Raw genomic sequence first — 20,341 nt, 5'->3', positions numbered from 1 at the left:
AACCACAACACACTACCATGTCATCTTTTTTTTGTTTTTGTTTCTTTTTCGGCCTTTTTTTTTTTTTTATTCTTCAGGTTGGTTCCTCTCTCTCTCTCTCTCTCTCTCTCTCTCGTTTTTCTTGCATTCTTCAACTTGATTGGTTTTCCTTGTATTCTTCAGCTTAGCCTCTCTCTCTCTCTCTCTCTCTCTCTCTCTCTCTCTCTCTCTCTCTCTCTCTCTCTCTCTCTCTCTCTCTCTCTCTCTCTCTCTCTCTCACCTGTCATGACGGTGGGCAGTACTACTAACCACTTTATGAGCTTGGAATTATGATGGTTGACGGATATATATGAGGTGCGTGGGGTGCCAGTAGGAGGAGGAGGAGGAGGAGGAATGAGGAGAGAAAGGAAACGAAGAATGAGAGAAAGGGGAGGGGGAGGGATGGAAGATAAGAGGAGGAAGAGGAGGAGGAAGTAATAAGAGGAGGAGGAGGGTCAGAGAACTGGACCAGAGAAGCCTAACAGAGAGAAGAGGAGGAGGAGACGAACAATGAGACGAAGAGATGAAGAAGCCTTAAATATACCTTAATAATGATCTAAGTCGGGCCAAATGGTTAAATTCTTCCTATAAATAACACGTTCATTTGTGGCTATAATTCCAAAAAAAAAAAAAGAGGAGGAGGCTGGGAAAGAAAAGAGGAAGGAAGAAGAGGGGAAGAGGAAGAAGAAGAAGAAGAGGAGAAGAGGAAAAGGAAGAGTGGGAGAGGGAAAAAGATAGAAGAGGAGAAGAAGGAATGAAGATGAAAGAAGAGAAGAAGAAAGAAGAAGAAAGAAGAGAAGAAGAGAGAAAGAAGAAGAAAGAAGAAGAAAAGAGGGAAAGAAAAAAGAAGAGGAAAAGTGAAAGAAGAAGTAAGAACAGGAGAACAGTGAACGTAGAAGGATGAAGAGGAGATGGAAAGAAAAAGGAAGAAGAGAAGAGGAAAAGGAAGAGAACGGGGGTTAGGGAGGTGAGGGAGGATGTGGAAGAGGGGTAAGAAGGGAAGAAAAGAAAGATGGGAAGGAAGTAGGAGGGAGAGGGTGAAGAAAAAGATGAGGAACAAGGACACAGAGGTAAGAGGAGGAAGTGCAAGCAGGGAGAGAAATGAGAAAAGAGAAAGGAGAAGAAAAAGAATAAAAGGAGGACGGGAAAAAATCAGAGTGGTTGGGAGAAAGGGAAATGAAAGTGGAAGACAAAATATGGAAGGAAAGGAGAAGGAACACGAGGGGAGGAGGAAAAGGACCGAGAGAGGGTGATACAGAATGGAGCGGAGAGGAGAGGAGAGGAGAGGAGTGGAGGGGAGAGAAGACTCAAAAAAAGGTGAGAAATGGTTAATAAAGGCTGATATAAACTGAAAAAGAAAATCTGATAATAAATGAAGAAACAGGACGAAAAGACACAAAAGGTAAGCGATAATAATAATAATAATAATAATAATAATAATAATAATAATAATAATAATATCAGTCTAAAGAAAAAAGAAAATTGTAGGAAGAATTGGAAGAGGAGGTAGGAAGGAGGAGGAGGGAGAGGAGAGGAGGAATAAGAGGAGGAGGAGGAGGGACGGGGAAGGAGGAAAATGAGAAGGAGAAGGAGGAGGGGCGAAACAAACAAAAGCAGTGAGTAAATAAAAAAAACACAGATGATAATGAGGAAAAAAATAGAGTACAAACAGTCAATTAAAAAGAAAACACACACACACACACACACACACACACACACACACACACACACACACACACACACACACACACACACGACGGGGGTGAGACACGTACAGAGTGTTGATAAAAAATGGGCAAATATGGAGGGATATACACACTTGTTGCTAATGTGTGTGTGTGTGTGTGTGTGTGTGTGTGTGTGTGTGTGTGTGTGTGTGTGTGTGAGAGAGAGAGAGAGAGAGAGAGAGAGAGAGAGAGAAGGGGGGACTAATAATTCAATGTGGTCAAAGAATAAACCCTCTCTCTCTCTCTCACACACACCCACACCCACACACACACACACACACACACACACACACATTTGCCATTCCTTTAACAGCTAAAATAAAAGAAAATAAAGTACTCGGACTGAAGGGGTTAACTAGTTCCTACCATCTAACCAATACCTAACATCTATTGCTACCATCTATCCAGTCCCTACCATCTATTGCTACCATCTACCCAGTCCCTACCACTTACTGCTACCATCTACCCAGTCCCTACCATCTATTGCTACCATCTACCCAGTCCCTACCATCTATTGCTACCATCTACCCAGTCCCTACCATCTATTGCTACCATCTACCCAGTCCTTACCATCTATTGCTACCATTACCCAGTCCATACCATCTATTGCTACCATTACCCAGTCCCTACCATCTATTGCTACCATCTACCCAGTCCATACCATCTATTGCTACCATTACCCAGTCCATACCATCTATTGCTACCATCTAACCATTCCCTACCACCTAACCATTCCTTACCATTCTAACCATATGCTTTGTGGTCCCTTGGCTGACGACAAGGGGGTGGTGCGTAGGTGACGGGGGGTGAGGGGGTGCGTGGGTGAGGGGGTGCGTGGGTGAGGGGGTGGGTAAGGAGAGAATGGGTGAGGGGGGTGAGGGGATGGGTGAAGGGTCGGGTAAAGAGAGTGTGTGGTGGTGTGTGGGTGAGGGGGTGGGTAAGAAGAGTGGGTGAGGGGGGTGAGGGGGTGGGTAAGGAGAGAATGGGTGAGGGGGGTGAGGGGATGGGTGAGGGGATGGGTGAGGGGGTGGGTAAGGAGAGTGGGTGAGGGGGGTGAGGGGGTACCTGGGTGAGGGGGTGGGGTAAGGAGAGAGTGTGTGCTGAAATATGCCGCGTGATGAGGGCTTTGCCTCCCCCTGACACTAGCTTGTCACTCCGGCTGCAGGGGGTGAGGGAGAGGGGTTAGGAGAGGGATAGGTGAAGGGAGAGGGGGAGGGGTTAGGAGGGGGAGAGGTTAAGAGAGAGGGGGAGGGGTTAAGGATGAGGGAGGAGGGGTTATGGGAGAGAGGGAGGGGTTATGGGAGAAAGGGAGGGGTCAGGGGAAGGGAGGGGTCAGGGGAAAGGAGGGGAGGGGTGAGGGGGAGGGATTAGGGGAGAGGAAGAGGTGTTAAGGGTAAGGAGGGGCAGGGGTTCGGGGTGAGAGGGAGGTCAGGGGTGAGATCGGGAGGGGTTAGGGGGTGAGGGGTTAGGGGGGAGGAGTTAGGGGAGAGGGAGAGGAGTTAAAGGTGAGAGGGGGAGGGGTTAGGTGTGAAATGGAGAGGGGTTAAGGGAAAGGAGGAGGGGGAGTGCTAAGGGAACCTGCGGGTGGGGGTATGGGGTGAGGCAGCAGGAACGGATTTTTGGAGGAGGGGATTGGGGGTGGAAAGAAGCTGTGGGGGAGGTTGGGGGCGAAGGGAAGCTGTGAGAGTGGTGGGGGGGTTGGGGGAGGGAAGCAATGGGGGGGTTGGGGGAGGGTTTAGGGAGCTGGAATTTGGGAGAAGGTGGCGATGGAGTTGATTTTTTGACAGGGGCTGGGGAAGAGAGGTAGGGAGACAGAGGGGTATTGGGGAAGAGAGGTATTGCGGAAGAAGAGTATTGGGGAAGATGGGTATTGGGAAAGAGGGGGACTGGGGAGGAAGAGGGGTACTGGGGAGGAAGAGGGGTACTGGGGAAGACGGGTATTGGGGAAGAGGGGTACTGGGGAAGAGGGGTACTGGGGAAGAAGGGTATTGGGGAAGAGGGGTACTGGGGAAGAGGGGTACTGGGGAAGAGGGGTACTGGGGAAGAGGGGTACTGGGGAAGAGGGGTATTGGGGAAGAGGGGTATTGGGTTGGGAATTTAGGGGGAAAGGTGGCTACATGACTTATAGGAGGGAAGGTGACAGGAGTTGATTCTTGGAGGGAGGGGGGGAAGGAGTGGGGGGGGCAATATGGGTAAGGATGAGAGTTTGGAGGGGTGGGGGAGGGCAATATGGGTAAGGGTGAGAGTTAGGAGGGGTGGGGTTGGGGTAGGGGGAGAGGTAGCTGGGTGATTCTGAGAGGTAGGTAAGAGAGGACTTGATACAGGGAAGGGAAATTGGGAAATAAGTGGGTGGAAGGTTTTCAAGTAAGATGTGGGATGAGTTGATGGAGGGAGGAGACAAGTTTGGACGCTGATAAAATTCCATAAAGTTGCGTCTATTACATTATTTTCATCCTGACTGCAACAACACGATTTAATTTAACCAAAGAGAGATTTATTTCTCACTTACTCTCCATTACAAAAAATAGCAGTATATGTTTCTTTCCGCTATGCTAGGTCCCGCCAAACGATTACCTTCAGATTAGGAGAGACACTCGTTAATGACGGAGGAATAAAGGCATAAAGGAAGGCAATGGTGAACGCTTGTCATTAAAGGCACAGTGTGGAGAGGTTAGATGTATCATTAGTTTGTGGGGTTTGAGGGGTATTAGAAGTGTGCGAATATGTGGTGGTGATGTTTGGGAGAGAACGTGTGGGGTGTTTGAACAGTACAGGTGGTGGAGGTTGTGGTGTCAAGGAGAGAGGGAGACGTGTGATGTGTTAAGACTGCATTGGTGATGGTGGTGATGGTGTTAGCAAGAGAGGGAGACGTGTGGGGTGTTAGAACAGTACTGGTGGTGGTGGTGGTGGTGGTGGCAACATACCGAACAAAGTGGTAGTCATGTGTGAAACCTTCCATAAGTTGTACCTGAGAGCTTTGTTTACGACGGAGAAGCGTGTGACTGTGCCAGGGGAGGTGGTGGAGTTGGGGTGGTGCTGATGGGGGTTGAGGGTGAGGGTGATGGGGGGGTGATGGCATGCACACCACAAAGGCACGCTGACAAAATGAATCGATACACTGTAAGAAGTCGAGATGTCAATATATTACAGTTGAAGGTTTGGCAGGAGATATGTCGAGGCGTAAAGAGTGACGTAAGCGTGAACTGATGTCAGGGGGAAGGAAGTCAGCATGTCACTGTAGTATAACTGAAGACATGACAGGAGTTGGTATATCGAGTTGAGAGGATATGATGTCAGGAGCTTGGCAAATGATATGTTGAGCTGGAAAGAGTTGGTACACCTGGCTGGAAAAGGGTTGGTTATACTGTCACCTGAGAATGTTTGAAAATTAATGTTATAACCTGAGTATTATATAAGAAGTTTGGCAGGTTGGAAGATGATGTGAATTTTTTTTTTCTCTCTCTCTAGGGGCATCATCAGAAGCAATATTAGAAGGAAGTTCAATTCAGTTCCATACTCTCTCTCTCTCTCTCTCTCTCTCACACACACACACACACACACACACACACACACACGGCCGTGCTGGTCAAAAATACACACTAACACGACCACCAGGCTCAACACAGAGGGATCGCTTTGGCCGCCATGAATAATTTTTGACACCCACTGTAGTCCCTTTCATCACAGGTGGGTTTTCGACGCTCAGGTGAACAATTTTTTTTTTTTTAAATATTAGCGTGTTTTATTTTTTACATTATCATATTAATTATCTTGTTACCTCTCTCTCTCTCTCTCTCTCTCTCTCTCTATCCTATCCATCTATCTGTCCATTTGTTTGTTTATTTATCTATTCCACAACAGCTACCCCACCTCCCTCTCTATCTCTCTCTCTCTCTATCCTATCCATCTATCTGTTCATTTGTCTATTTATTTAATCTACTGCACAACAGCTACCCCATCTCTCTCTCTCTCTCTCTCTCTCTCTCTCTCTCTCTCTCTCTCTCTCTCTCTCTCTCATCTGTGTCTATCTACCTACCTATCAGGCACAATCTCTCTCTCTCTCTCTCTCTCTCTCTCGGCGTGGCAACCTTTAAATTCCCACTCCTCTTCGCTGATTGGCCAGAGCCCCCCTGAATCCTGCCCTGTGATTGGTGGAGGCAACGACCAATGGAAGGCCTGCCCTAGGGTCGAGACTGGCCAATGAGCAGTGTGCGTGGCTTCGAGGTGGGCTCTGTGTGTGTGTGTGTGTGTGTGTGTGTGTGTGTGTGTGTGTGTGTGTGTGTGTGTGTGTGTGTGTGTGTGTTAGAGAGAGAGAGAGAGAGAGAGAGAGAGAGAGAGAGAGAGAGTCAACCCCTTCACGCACTGCACATCTTCTTCCTATCTCCAAACAATATACTTTTTTCCAGTCTTTTCTAAAATAAAATAAATACATCCTTAATCTCAAACAGCAATAATTAGCCACGTCCTTAATTAACCCCCTCTGGTAAATCTCCCCTGATTAACCAAAAATATCTTCAGGTACAGGTATGTGCAAGAATTCGTGGACCCTCCTCAGCCAGCGTTGTGTTCTCTCTTCAATATTTTGCCTCCCCCTTCCAAAAGAGAGAGGGTATCCTTTTGTGGCATACGGTACTCTCTTCTACTCTTTTTTACTTTTCCTGCGTGATTCGTACTGCTGTCAAAAAAAGTATATGTGATGGAGTACTTTTGCCTCTGTCTGTACTATGGATAAACACAAACTAATCCTCGGGGTGAAGAGATTAATGGAAAGGTGTGGACAGGTGGGCAGGCGGCACATATGAGAGAGAGAGAGAGAGAGAGAGAGAGAGAGAGAGAGAGAGAGAGAGAGAGAGAGAGAGAGAGAGTACAAGTTACAACAAATATATCTCGTGTGAGCACAAGAATCCATCCCTTCAAAAAATAAATAAATAAAAATAAATAAACGTATATATGTATGTATGAATGCATGTATATATGTATGTATAAAAATAAATGTATGTATGTATGTATTTATGTATATACGGTATCCATGAATGTATGTATGTATGTATGTATAAAGCCATTTCTCTCTAGGTGTGAACAAGACAATAGAGTGCATTTAACCTGCAGTGGAGCAAGTCACAATAGGCGAGATCAGAAGGCATTACACACACATTCTACTGCATACAATCTAAACTTAATTAAAACAAGACCAAAGCCATTGAATTCTGGGCCAAAGCTAAGGTATTCATATTTACATTAACCCCTTCAGTGCGATGACCAGCTAGTTTATCCTGGCTACCAATATTTCATCCAGGCTACCAGTATCTTATCCTGGCTATCAATATTTCATCCAGGCTACCATTATCTTATCCTGGCTACCAAATGTTATCCTGGCTACCAAATGTTATCCTGGCTACCAATATCTTATCCTGGCTACCAATATTTCATCCTGGCTACCTACTATTTTATCCAGGCTACCAATATTTTATCCAGGCTACCAATATCTTATCCTGGCTACCAATAACTTATCCTGGCTACAAATTATTTTATCCTGGCTACCTACTATTTTATCCTGGCTACCAATATTTCATCCTGGCTACCAATACTTCATCTTGGCTACCAATGTTTTTTCCTGGCTACCTATTATTATATCTTGGCTACTGAAGAGCTAGTAAGAGACTGACTATAAAGCGATTCACCCCTTCATTAAAGAGATCTCTCCTAGTCAGTCTCTCATGTCTTCCTTAAAAGATCTCTCCTAGTCAGATGATTTTGAATTATCACAGACGATTTTTTACTCTATATTTCTATCTATCACCCGAAGATTATTTGTCCTTTTTATCTGTCTATCTATCTATCTATCTATCACCAGTCTATTTCTTTTACTATTTTTCTATCTATCACCCCATGATGTATACTTTTTATCTATCTATTTATCTATCACAAGCCGATTTTTTCACTTTATTTTCTCATCTATCCATATGACTTTAATTCTGCCTATCGAGCTACGTATCTATCTCTTTATCTATCTACCAATCTATCTATCTATTTAGCGGCAAGGGGGTTAATGAAGGTTACAGCATATCAGCCCTAATTTCTCCCTAGCACCTTTTCCTAAGCGATTTATTTCTACATATGACTGGTTGATATCCTTTTGCAAGTCACCAGCGTAAGGCGATAACTGGAGAGATTTATGTAACAAGTAAGGCAATAAGGTGTAATAAAGAACATAAATCGCTTAGGAAAAGGTGTTGGGATTTATATAACACGAAGTAGGGCAGTAAAGTATAATAATGAAAATAAGTCACTAAGGAAAAGGTGCTGGGATTTTTATAACACAAAGTAGGGGGTATGGTGTAATAACGAAAATGAATCGCTTAGGAAAAGGAGTTACGGAGCTTCCACAACCGAATAGGTGTTTGTACCCGTGTGATTCCCCCCATCTGCATAATTATCAGGTGCTGCTATCTTTGTCCTATTATCTGCCCTCTCGCTTATCTCCTTCGTAATCCGTATTTATCGCTGGTGACTCATTCCACTACCCCAAGGTTATATTACTCTCTCTCTCTCTCTCTCTCTCTCTCTCTCTCTCTCTCTCTCTCTTCGAAGGTGCATCAATATATATACAGAAGCACCTTCGAAAAGAGAGGAAGGGAGGGAGGGGGACCAAGGGTAGAGAGAGGCTGGCCCCGTATCTTTATAAAGGCTGTGGTCTCAGGTCGGGGTGACTAACATGCCAACTTCGACCATTATTACACTAGAGTTTAACATATGCACGCCCACCCCACCCTCTCCCCCCTCCCACCCACATCACCCCACTCCCATCCCACCCCTCCCTCTCCCACATCCACCCTCTCGCTTTCCCTATCTTTTTCTCCCTTCATGCTCAACTTTCTCGTATTTTTTTTTTATTCCATCCACGTTCATTAATTTCCTATCCACCCACATACTCTATCCTGGTTCTTGTCCTCCCTACCACTCCACTTTCCCAACTATTTTTAATTTTCTTCCTCTACGCCCACATATACACTCAGCCCCCTCCCTCCACCCACCCACCTCTTCTGATATCCTACCCACTTACAGTTTCCCTACGCACAGGTTTACCCTACTATTTTCCTTCCTTATTCCTCCACCTCACAGTCCACCTTCTTCACCCTATCGTCTTGTCCACCTATCCCACCCACCTATCCACCCACCACCTCGCTTCCTAACCCACTTCATCCCCATCTCACCCACCTACCCACCGACTTGCCCCAGTCTAACCTAGCCCACTTCTCAATCATCCACCCCGCCTACCCACCAACTCACTCTCTAACCTGTCCTAACCTAACCTAGCCTAACCAAACCTAACCTATCATAGCCCGACTTATCCTAACTTAACTTTCGATTCATCCTTTTCTATTTCCCGTTTTGCCCTTCTCTAATTTCCACTTCACCCTTCCTACCCATTATTTACCCCCCCCCCTTCTCTCTCTCTCTCTCCCTCTCTTTTTAATTGCAGTCTTGCTTGTCTGGCTCGCTATTTCATCTACTTTTGTATTTAATTTTATCCCTTCATGCTTACGATTTTTAGATTAAAAAGAGATAAGCAAAGACTTAACACACACACACACACATCCTTCCTCCCTCCCTCCCCCCTCTCTCTTTCTCTCTCTCTCCCACACACACACAGACACACACACACAACTTCCCCCCCACACACACCTTTCTCCACTAAAATACACCCACATAAAAAAAAAACATACACACACACACACAACGACAGAACCAAATAAAATCATAACTACCCAGAAATCCGATACATAAATTTTCCCGCGCCAAAAATTCCAATATCATCGAAGTGTCCAAAATGTTAATACCTTTTCTGGTAATGGTCTCCGAAATTTCCATACATATTTAACTAGAGTATCAGGGGTAATAATGGCGTAATGTATTGATGCGCGGAAAAGAGGGGAGAAGGATGCGCGGAAAAGAGAAGGATGAGCGAAAAAGAGGGGAGAATGATGCGCGGAAAAGAGACAGATGCGCGGAAAAGAGACAGATGCGCGGGAGAGGTGAGAAGGATGCGCGGAAAAGAGGAGAGATGGATGTGCGGAAAAGAGGTGAGAAGGATGCACGGAAAAGAGAAGGACGCGAGGAAAAGAGACAGATGCACGGGAAAGGTGAGAAGGATATGGGGAAAAGGGGAGAGATGGATGCGCGGAAAAGAAAAGGATGCGCGGAAAAGAGGTGAGAAGGATGCAAGGAAAAGAGCGGAGATGGATGTGTGGAAAAGAGGCGAGAAGGATGCATGGAACTTCTGAGTGGTTCGTGAATAGCGCTCCACTAAGTATCATGTGTGTTGAGGGGACGGCACTGTCTGCTGGTGTGGGTGTGGATGAAGCATTGGGAATAGGTGTGGGCGTAGGTTTGGCAGTGGGAGTATGAAATGAATATACGGTATAAGTCTGCTGGTGTGGGCGTGGGTGTGGCGGTGGGGGCAGGAAATGAATAAATAGTCTAGTATAAAAATCAATAACACCAACTAAGCCGTCCCCACAAAACACAAGAAATCGCCTGGCAAACTGGAAGAGGAGGGCTACATAAGAACCATCGTATACTTCATTCAGGATATTCACAGATGGGTTTATTCAGATGAGAAAAATCCTGGAAGGCTGGAAAATGCACTAAGTATGGGACAAGAGAGGTAGTCGTAGTGCAACAATGAATGCAATATGTCAGATTCCGGGTGTATGTGTGGGTGTTTGGGATGGGTGTGGGTGTGGGTGTGTGGGGTGGGTGTGGAATGCTGAGTGTGTGGGGTGGGTGTGGTGTGGGTGTTTGGGCATAAGTGTGGGACTGGTTGTAGTTGTGGGTGTGTGGGGTAAATGTGTAGTGAGTGTGGATGACTGTGAGTGGTAAGGGTGTGCGTGGGATGGGTGTGACTGTAAATGTGAAGCAGCTCTGATTCTGGGTGTGGTGTGGTGTGAGGTAGGGTGTGTGGATGAGGGAGTGATGAGAGTGGGGTGGCTGCTGGTATGGACGCTGATGTGGGTGTGGATGAGTGTGGATGTGCATGTGGTGTGGGTTAGTGTGGATGCAGGTATGGAATGAATGGCCGGTAAATGAGAATGAGAAGCGACTATAAGTGTGTGTGTGTGTGCGTGCGTGCGTGTGTGTGTGTGTGTGTGTGTGTGTGTGTGTGTGTAGGTGTGGGTGTAGGTGTGGGTGCAGGCTCCCCACAGCGCACCACAAAAGCCCTAGCCATCACCACACAATACCAGCTCTCGCACCATCGCCCTCTTTGCCTCTTAATGACACACGCACTTCCCTTCTTTACCACACATTATCTCTCTCTCTCTCTCTCTCTCTCTCTCTCTCTCTCTCTCTCTCTCTCTCAATTTATCACTCATATATTCTTATTCATCATTCATCCTCTCACTCCTTCTATCATTCACTTTATATCTCTCTCTCTCTCTCTCTCTCTCTCTCTCTCTCTCTCTCTCTCTCTCTCAATTTATCACTCATATATTCTATTCATCATTCATCCTCTCACTCCCTGTATCATTCACTTTATTTCTCTCTCTCTCTCTCTCTCTCTCTCTCTCTCTCTCTCTCTCTCTCTCTCACACACACACACACACACACACATCCCAGTAACATAAAGCACTACATCATCCACATTGCATAATTTCTTTTAATCTATTATCGTACTGTTCATTCCTTTATATAAACAATACCCGACGATATATGGAGAGAGAGAGAGAGAGAGAGAGAGAGAGAGAGAGAGAGAGAGAGATTTATGTGCTGGTCCTAATGTCTGTTATTTTGGCTTTAATCTTACGGCGGCTCCTCACGAACAGGGAGAGGAGAAAAAGGGAGATAAATGAAAGGGAGAGAATAAATAAATAAATAAATAAAGGGACCAGAGAAAAACAGAGATGAAAAAAATAAAGGAATGAGAACAAATATATAAATGGAAGAGAAAAACAATGGGATATGAATATATAGATAAGATAGATAGATAGATATAGATAGATAGATAGACAGATAGATAGACAGATGGACAGATATAGATATACAGTATATATATGAGAAAATATAAATAAAGGGACGAAAAAATAAAGAAAAATAAAAGAAAGAGACTAAACGAGAAAAAATAAAGAGAAAAATGAAGGGAGGAGAAAAAAATAAGTGAAGACAGGAGGACAAGAGAGGCGTGAAAAAATAAAGGAAGAGAAAATGAGCAGAGAAAAAAATAAATAAAAGGAGGAGAAAAAAATAAAGCAATCAGAAAAATATATACAGGGAGGAGAAGAAATAAAGGGATAAGAAAAGAAAAGCAGAAAAATAAAAGGGTGAAAAATAATGGAATGAAAAAATAAATGGCGGAGAATATAAAGAAAAACTAAAGAAAAAATAAAGGGATAAGAAAATAACAATATATCAGGGGAAGAAAAAAAATCAATGAGGAAATAAAATAGGAGGAGATGAATAAAGGAACGAGAAAAATAGAGACGAGATTAAAAAAAACATAAATACGAAAACAAAAGAAAACTTGCAAGAAAAATAGATGTATGTTGAAGAACGAGAAAAAATAATGCTGGAAAAATAAGAAATAAATCAGCAGAGAAAAACAGAAACCAAAATTACATAAAAAATTGTAGAAAAAAAGAATACAACAAAAACAAATAAATAAATAATAATTACAAATAAATCTTGAAGAACAGGGAGAACAAATAATTACTATAAGCACAAATAACGAGATGATAAATTACAATAATCTCCATGAACGTAATGCGAATTATGAATAATTACATGAACAATAAATAATGTATAAAGAAAATCGAACACGAGTATTTGTGGGAGGGGGGGAAATTAGCAATGAAGTACAATAATAATGGCTAAATGAAACAGGGTTAGAAATAGTAGCAACGACATTCTATCTATCTGTCTATCTAATATAGCCAGACGCCATAATCCCGTAAGGAGTGGCCGTTTGTCTTTCGAATTAGTTTTACGGGGAGGGGCACTAACCCTCCGCCAACCCACTTGTTGACATGCAGGGAACACGTATGGGTTGATTATTTGGTTTCCACCCAGCGTTGTAAATGGTTTCCTGGCTTACAGGAAACCATTAGGCTTGTCACTCAATGTAAAGCCACCTGAGAAGGAGAGAAGAGTAGTAAAAAGTGACAGGAAAGATGGGAGAAATACGACGAGAGGGCAGACACAAAAAAACTGATAAAGTAGAGGGATGATACTGGCAGCACTACATCAAGTGAGTGGATGATGGTCGCCACCACCTACCACCAACGAAATCCTACCATAAAAAAATAGAAATAAACACAAGCAAAATTCAGAGACGAATATTTGCAGAAAATTATTGTAATACTGATATTAATTACGTAAAGAATATTCCCGAGGGAGAATATTAAAAAAAGAAAATAAAAGTAAAGAAACAATGTAAAAAAAAAAATGGAAATACGAACAGACACACAAAAAAGGTATACTCTTTCCACTCTAACTTGGCCTAAGACTGTCAGTTCTCCATCTTGAATGCTGAACTGTAACTATTGGCTAACACTAAGAATATGATGTTGGTCAGGAAGTAAGGAAAGGATGAGGAGCCGTAGCTCTCTCTCTCTCTCTCTCTCTCTCTCTCTCTCTCTCTCTCTCTCTCTCTCTCTCTCTCTCTCGTCATTTAGCTACATGAAATAAGTTGCAGAAGTACATAAAGCCGAGCCAAGTTAAGGTAAAAGTAATATAGCACATATTAATACTCAAGGGAAAATAAAAAATAAAGAAAATTAAAGAAGAGAGGCACATTTCACAACTAATGATGATGATGATGAAGATGATAAGTGGCATATTTCAGAGTCGGTGATGAAGACGACGACGACGACGACGATGATGATGATAATACGGGGCATATTCCAGAGTCGGAGACGATGATAATGATGATGATGATGATGGTTATAATGACGATGACGACGACGATGATAATGAAAGCGATGACAACGATAATGATAATAATGATAGATCAATTTGAGAAAACGAGAGCAATAAAAAAAATCCTGGCATAACTAAGCCCCAATAATGAGGGTGGCGATAAAAATGCTAACGATAACTAACAGTAACGAGAAATATGGCAATAAAAATGATAATGGTGGCTATTATGATAATGCTGATGCCTAAAACGATGATGATGTGGAGGGAGGCAGGTGTGGTGGGGATAGGTGTGGTGGATGACGTGTGGTGGGGACAGGTGTGGTGAGGGAAGGGTGTGGTGAACAGATGTGGTGAAGGAAGGGTGTGGTGAACAGATGTGGTGGGTGATAGGTGTGGTGGGGACATTTGTGGTGAGAAAAGATGGTTGGGATGTAGTGGAGACAGGTGTGGTGGGTGACAGAGGTAGAGGTGGACAGGTGTGGGAGGAGGTAACATATATGAGTGGGGAAAAACCGTAAATCAAAGGACATTTTAAAAACACGTCAGAAAAAATATAAAACGCAAATATTCCAGCACGTATAGAAAGAAGAAACAAAGACGTGTTGGGTATCAAGGAAAATAGGCTGCGAAATAAAAATAAACAAATAAATAAATAAACATATAAATAAATAAATAAATGGAAGTAAGAAATAAAATCGCTGGAGAAGGACTGCTACGAAATCTCTAATCCTTTTACTCTTACTTGGTGTAAAATTTTCTCTCCACACTGAATGCTAAACTGCAACAACAAATTAACACCAGAACATAATGCTGGTCACGAAGAAGTGTTACAGAAACGAATGTAGTGACAGGCCATTATCTTTTTTCTGCCACTATGCTACGTGAAATGAGCTTGAAAAGGACGAAAATCTCTACCAGGTTAAAGTGACTGGAGTATAGCGACGGGGAGTGTAGTGTCAGGTGTACCAGGTTGTAAAGTCAATCCAGGTGTGTGTTAATTAGGGATCTGGGGTCCGTATTCTCACCACCTTATTTTATTTCTTTCACTGATTTCCTCTCGCCAACTTCTATCGTATATTACGCCTGATTTTCTTAACAGGGGATGAACAGAGGAAAAACAAATTAAATAAAAAAATAATGTATCCCCATGTGTTCTAACCACAGCCTAGGATATTACATAACACCTCTTCAATAGTGATTTATCTTACATATTACTATTAACATCTTCACTTTCATCAACCACAGCCTTTTAATATTTACACAATTTGCGTTAATGTTCAGTAAAGCTTATTAACGCGCCATATGGGGAAATACTAGTAACGAAGAAGTGTTGGGCTGCTTTCTTAACCAATTCACTCCGATGACGCATACTTCTATTTACTCCTATGCCACTTCCTTAACCCCTTCAGTACGAGGTCTTTCCTAAGCTAAATTAAACTGCCTGGAAACAGCAATAAAATAATAAACCGATCCTCACGCTGAAAGGCTAAATAACACGGCCATAAACAGGTGTAATAAGAGCAATGTGGACAGGTGTGACTACAGGTAAGCAACTCGTCTACACCCAATCAAACAACCATTTCCAAAATTTTTATATGAATCTCTCTCTCTCTCTCTCTCTCTCTCTCTCTCTCTCTCTCTCTCTCTCACACACACACACACACACACACACACACACACACACACACACACACAAACACACACACACACACATTTTATGAATCAAAACGAAAGTATTATTTCAACTAATATGCTTCTAAATATGTAAATATATTATAAAAAAAATGTCTACCTATCTATTAATACATATATATACACAACGCACTGACCAGATCTCACAACAACACTTACTACGTTTACTGTACAGCCTGCCAAACACTCATCCCTAGAATCTTGCTTGAAGATTATTTACAACTGGTGAAAAATACCGAAAATCCACTCTCATCCAGTGAAAATTATTTAGAACTGGTGAGAAACAGCGAGAAGTCAGGTCTCGTTCACTGAAGTTCATGTACAACTAATGAAAAAACAGCAAAAGTCAGGTCTCAGCCTATGTATTTTTGTCACTGATATGGAACTAAAGGCTGCAGGTTCACAATAATCGTCCGTCATAGGAGAAATAACCAAGACGGAGCTAAAATCCAGGTCCCTTCAAGATCCCTAGACCTAATACATAATGAAAAACTGGAGGTCATAGGCAGAGGGAAAGATAGAATGATAAAACCTGAGAGAACTGTTCCGGAGCTGACCATCCGTGCACCCACAACGAAAATACTATATGCAGCTTTGCGGTGTGATACAATATGACACTCGGACCAAGAATTCTGAACTACCAACACTATCAAATGTAACATAGTCTGGTTTTACGAATGTTTTCAAATCTTTTCGTACGAGTATTGTGGGGTACAACTAGTATTTTGATCAAGGATATAGGACTCTCTCTCTCTCTCTCTCTCTCTCTCTCTCTCTCTCTCTCTCTCTCTCTCTCTCTCACACACACACACACACACAAAGAAACAGCCCTTCACACGTGTCTATTCTATCTATCTCCATATTCTATCTATCTGTTTATCTTCACAAGTGTCTATCCTATCTATCTTCATATTCTATCTATCTAGCTTCACAAGTGTCTAGTCTATCTATTAATCTTCAGAAGTGTCTATCTATCTTCACATTCTATCTATCTATCTTCACAAGTGTCTAGTCTATCTATCAATCTTCAGAAGTGTCTATCTACTTTCATATTCTATCTTCACAAGCGTCGCTGCCATAAAACTCAATTGCTTTATATTTACAACCAGACTCAAACAGGTGTACTTAGACAACATCCATATTTATAACGTTTCTTAAAGTGAAGCAAGACTCAGAGGACATCCGGGATTTTCTTCTTTAAGCAAGGAAGAAGGAGCCAAAAGCCAGGCGTGCGAAAAAACAAGAACAAGATAACAGAGCGCCAAATTCAAGATCCGTACATGTTGATATACACATGGAGGCTTGGAATTATGGGTATACCTGAGCCACACTGATATACCAGGCTATAAAACTGACTGCTACGAGTATACAGTGCTTGGGTATGAGCATGACAGCTTTGAATGATGGGGTAAACAGAATGAGAGCTGAGAATATGTATCAATATGTGTCTGAGTGAAGTGAATGACAAAGCATACAGATTGAGGACGAAGAATATACAATGATTTAATTTGTGTATGTCAGCTTTTGAGTAATATTAATAAACAGAGATGAGACTATACACTAATTCAGTACATGCACTATAGCTTTGAATTACAGGGACTGGCAGCTGAGAATATAAACTGCATCAATATGTGGGTGACAGCTTTGAATGATATGGCAGAGTGAGAGCTGAAAATATACACTGATGCAATATGTGTGTATAAAAGCTACGAGTTATAATGCAAACAGATTGAGAGCTCAGAATATATAAAAAATCACATAAAAGACTGAGAGCTAGAAATATACACTACTCATGAATGATTTTAATTACACGCCAAAGACAGCAGGAGAATGGCACGTTATGGATATGTATGATGGAAAAAAAAAAATTAAGCCGGAAAATACTGTAGGTGCAAAATAAATATATAAAGAACATTGTAAACATCAGGGCATTACCCTCTCCAATTTAAGGACGTCTCTTGTAGTCCATTCTTGCTGCCTCCAGACGATTTCATTCAGCCAGAGAGAGATTTTTCGAACTGGAGGGGTTAAACAGGGCCTTCATTAACCCCCCTTCCTTCCTAAGATGAATAAAATCGTCTGGAGATAGCACGAAAATGGAAAGTACGTCCTTGGGCTAATGGGGTTAAATTGGTGATATAATTATTAGGGTTAAATGTACATAAGCTGATAATGTCGTTTATAAGAGGTGCAGTAAAATAACCCAACTTGAGAGTGAGATGTGCATGTGAGGTGTGATAGAGGTGTGGGATCAATTACCTGACCTGTGAAAGAGATAACTGACAGGTGTGTATTAAAGGTCGTTTGGGGTGTGGATGAGGGATGCGATAACAGTGATCTCACCTGTGGACAGGGGTGCGGGATGTGGAGCTGGTGGTGTGGATGAGGGGTGCTGGACAGATGCAGGTGAGAGATGAAGCAAAAAAAAAGGACCTAACCTGCGGGAAAAACGACTGACAGGTGTGGATTAAAATTTTCCTGAGAGATGTGGGTGTTTTGGCAAGTGACCTAACATGGAGGGAGGTCATGTGGAGGTGGAGGTGTGGATGAGGGGTGTTGGAGGGATGCAGGTGAGAGATGAGCAAAAAAAAAAAAAAAAGGACCTAACCTGCGGGAGAAACGACTGACAGGTGTGGATGTCGTGGCAACAGTAACCTAACCTGGGGGTAGGGGTGCGGCATGTGGAGCTGGTGGTGTGGATGAGGGGTATTGGAGAGATGCGGCAGCAATGACCTAACCTGCGGGTGGGGGTGCGGCATGTGCAGCTGGTGGTGGCCGTTGTAAGGACTGCCACCATCTGGAGAGCCGGGGGAGTCATAGCCATACTCGGTCCTCAGCAGGTTCTCACTCTGCATCTTGCCCTTCAGACACGTGATGTATCGGTTGCAGAAGTCCTTGCACAACTCCTGCACCTTCTCCAGCTCCAGTAGGTGTATACGTAACACCTGTATGGCTTTGATCATCTGCAACGGGAGATAAAGGACAGATTAAGGTGAGAAAAAGACACACTGAGAAACAGGACACATTAAGGTGAGACAAAGGACACAATAAGGTGAGACAAAGGAAGGTGAGACAAAGGACACATTAAGGTGAGACAAAGGACACATTAAGGTGAGACAAAGGACACATTAAGGTGAGACAAAGGACACATTAAGGTGAGACAGGACACAGTAAGGTGAGAAAAAGGACACATTAAGGTGAGACAAAGGACACATTAAGGTGAGACAAAGGACACATTAAGGTGAGAAAAAGGACACATTAAGGTGAGAAAAAGGACACATTAAGGTGAGACAAAGGACATTAAGGCACGAAAAAGGACACATTAGTTTATTTTTTTTTTTTTTAATGAAGGACACCTGCAATCTGTTCTATGGATTATTATTATTTTTTTTTTCTTTCCTCTGTTCAACTTAAAAAAAAAAAAAAAAGGTAAAATAATACGTATCTTTTAATGGTAAAAAAATGGGTCCGATTGCTGACAGGTGTATACAGGTGAATATACAGGTAGGTCAGGTGTATATAGGTGAAAATACAAGTAGGTCAATATACACACCTTCTCTTGTGTGTTTGGGGTACGGCTCAGTGATAGTAATGGCTATCCTGTTTTATATATTCATTTTCTAGTCACACACACACACACACACACACACACACACACACACACACACACACGAGCGCGCTTTTCACAAGCAAACTACAGCAGATATTTAATGAAAGGAAACACACACACACACACACACATACACACACACACACACACACACACACACACACACACACACACACACACACACACACGCTTTTCACAACCAAACTACAGTAGATATTTGAAAGGAAACACACACACACACACACACACACACACACACACACACACACACACACACACACACACACACACACACTCTCTCTCTCTCTCTCTCTCAAATCCATTACTTATCAATTCTTCTTCCCCATCTTTCACATCTTCCATCCTTCTCCTTTCTTTTTCTTCTTTCTTCATTCCACTGCTCGGCTCTCTTCTCTGCCATTTCTATCTTTTTTTCCTCTCCTTTTCTCTCTCCTCCTCCTCACGTTGATTCTTCTTTCCCTGCCATTCTCACGTCTTTGATCCTCTCCCTCATCTTCTCCTTATTCTTCTTTTTCCACTCCAAATCCACTCCTCTCCTAGCCCCCTCCCCTCCCTCTCTCCACTTCTTATCCTCTCTTCCCCACATTTCCTCTCCTCCCCAAAAGCTCTTCTCCTATCCTTTCCTCCCCAACCCTTTCCCCGCTCCCCTCCCCTCCCTCCACTTCTTACCCCCTCCTTCCCCACCCCATTCTCCCCATTACTCATTCATTGTAATTTCATCTATACATTATGAGGAGAGGGCACTGTATGGGTTGGGAATGTTGAGGTGGGTTGGGGTAGTGTGTGGGTGTGGGTGGGTGGGTATGGGCTAGTTTGGGTGTGGGTGGGTGGGTATGGGTCAGTGTGTATGGGTGGGTGAGTGTGGGTGAGAATTGTGTATGGGCGATTCTGAGTGGATGGATGGATCGGAAGGTGGATGAGGCTGGTGTATGGGGAGGATGTGGGTGGGTGAGAGGGTGGTGTGTGGATGGATGTGGGTCGGTGAGGGTTGTGTATGAAGTGGATGTGGGTGAGTGAGAAATGTGTATTGGGAGGGTGTAGGTGTATGTGGGTGGTGTGTGGGTGGTGTATGGGTGTGTGTGGGTGGGTGAGGGTGGTGTATGGGTGTGTGTGGGTGGGTGCTAGGACAGTCACTTTCCCCCATCCTTCAATGTCCCCCGGCTCATTGGTTCCAGCTCGTCCGTGTGGGTGGTCGGGGGTGGGGGGAGAATGGGTGGAGGGTGGAGAGGGAGGATGGAGGGGAGAGGGGAGAAGTTGTAGGAAAGAGGACAGGGGTGGGGGTGGGAGGGGGAGGCTGGGAAAGAAGGTAGGGATTGGGGTAGGGGTGAGTGATGTAGGTGTGCAGGGGAAAGCATTGGGG

At 43.4% G+C, this 20,341-nt stretch overlaps 1 protein-coding gene across 1 annotated transcript in view; it reads right to left on the bottom strand.

The window, feature by feature from the left end:
• LOC145404425 (homeobox protein PKNOX1-like) overlaps positions 1-20,341 on the bottom strand; it is a 152,892-nt gene that overhangs the window by 29,645 nt on the left and 102,906 nt on the right. The window contains exon 3 of the mRNA XM_080275946.1: positions 18,089-18,313. Coding sequence (XP_080132072.1) covers positions 18,089-18,313 — 225 coding nt within the window. The remainder of the gene's footprint in view (positions 1-18,088; positions 18,314-20,341) is intronic.

The sequence above is a fragment of the Coenobita brevimanus genome, chromosome 7, assembly GCF_032717465.1.
Source record: "Coenobita brevimanus isolate Jiangsu-jjx chromosome 7, ASM3271746v2, whole genome shotgun sequence".
Taxonomy (NCBI): Eukaryota; Metazoa; Arthropoda; class Malacostraca; order Decapoda; family Coenobitidae; genus Coenobita; species Coenobita brevimanus.
Note: the sequence above shows the minus strand (reverse complement) of the source record. Positions and strands in the feature narration are given on the sequence as shown.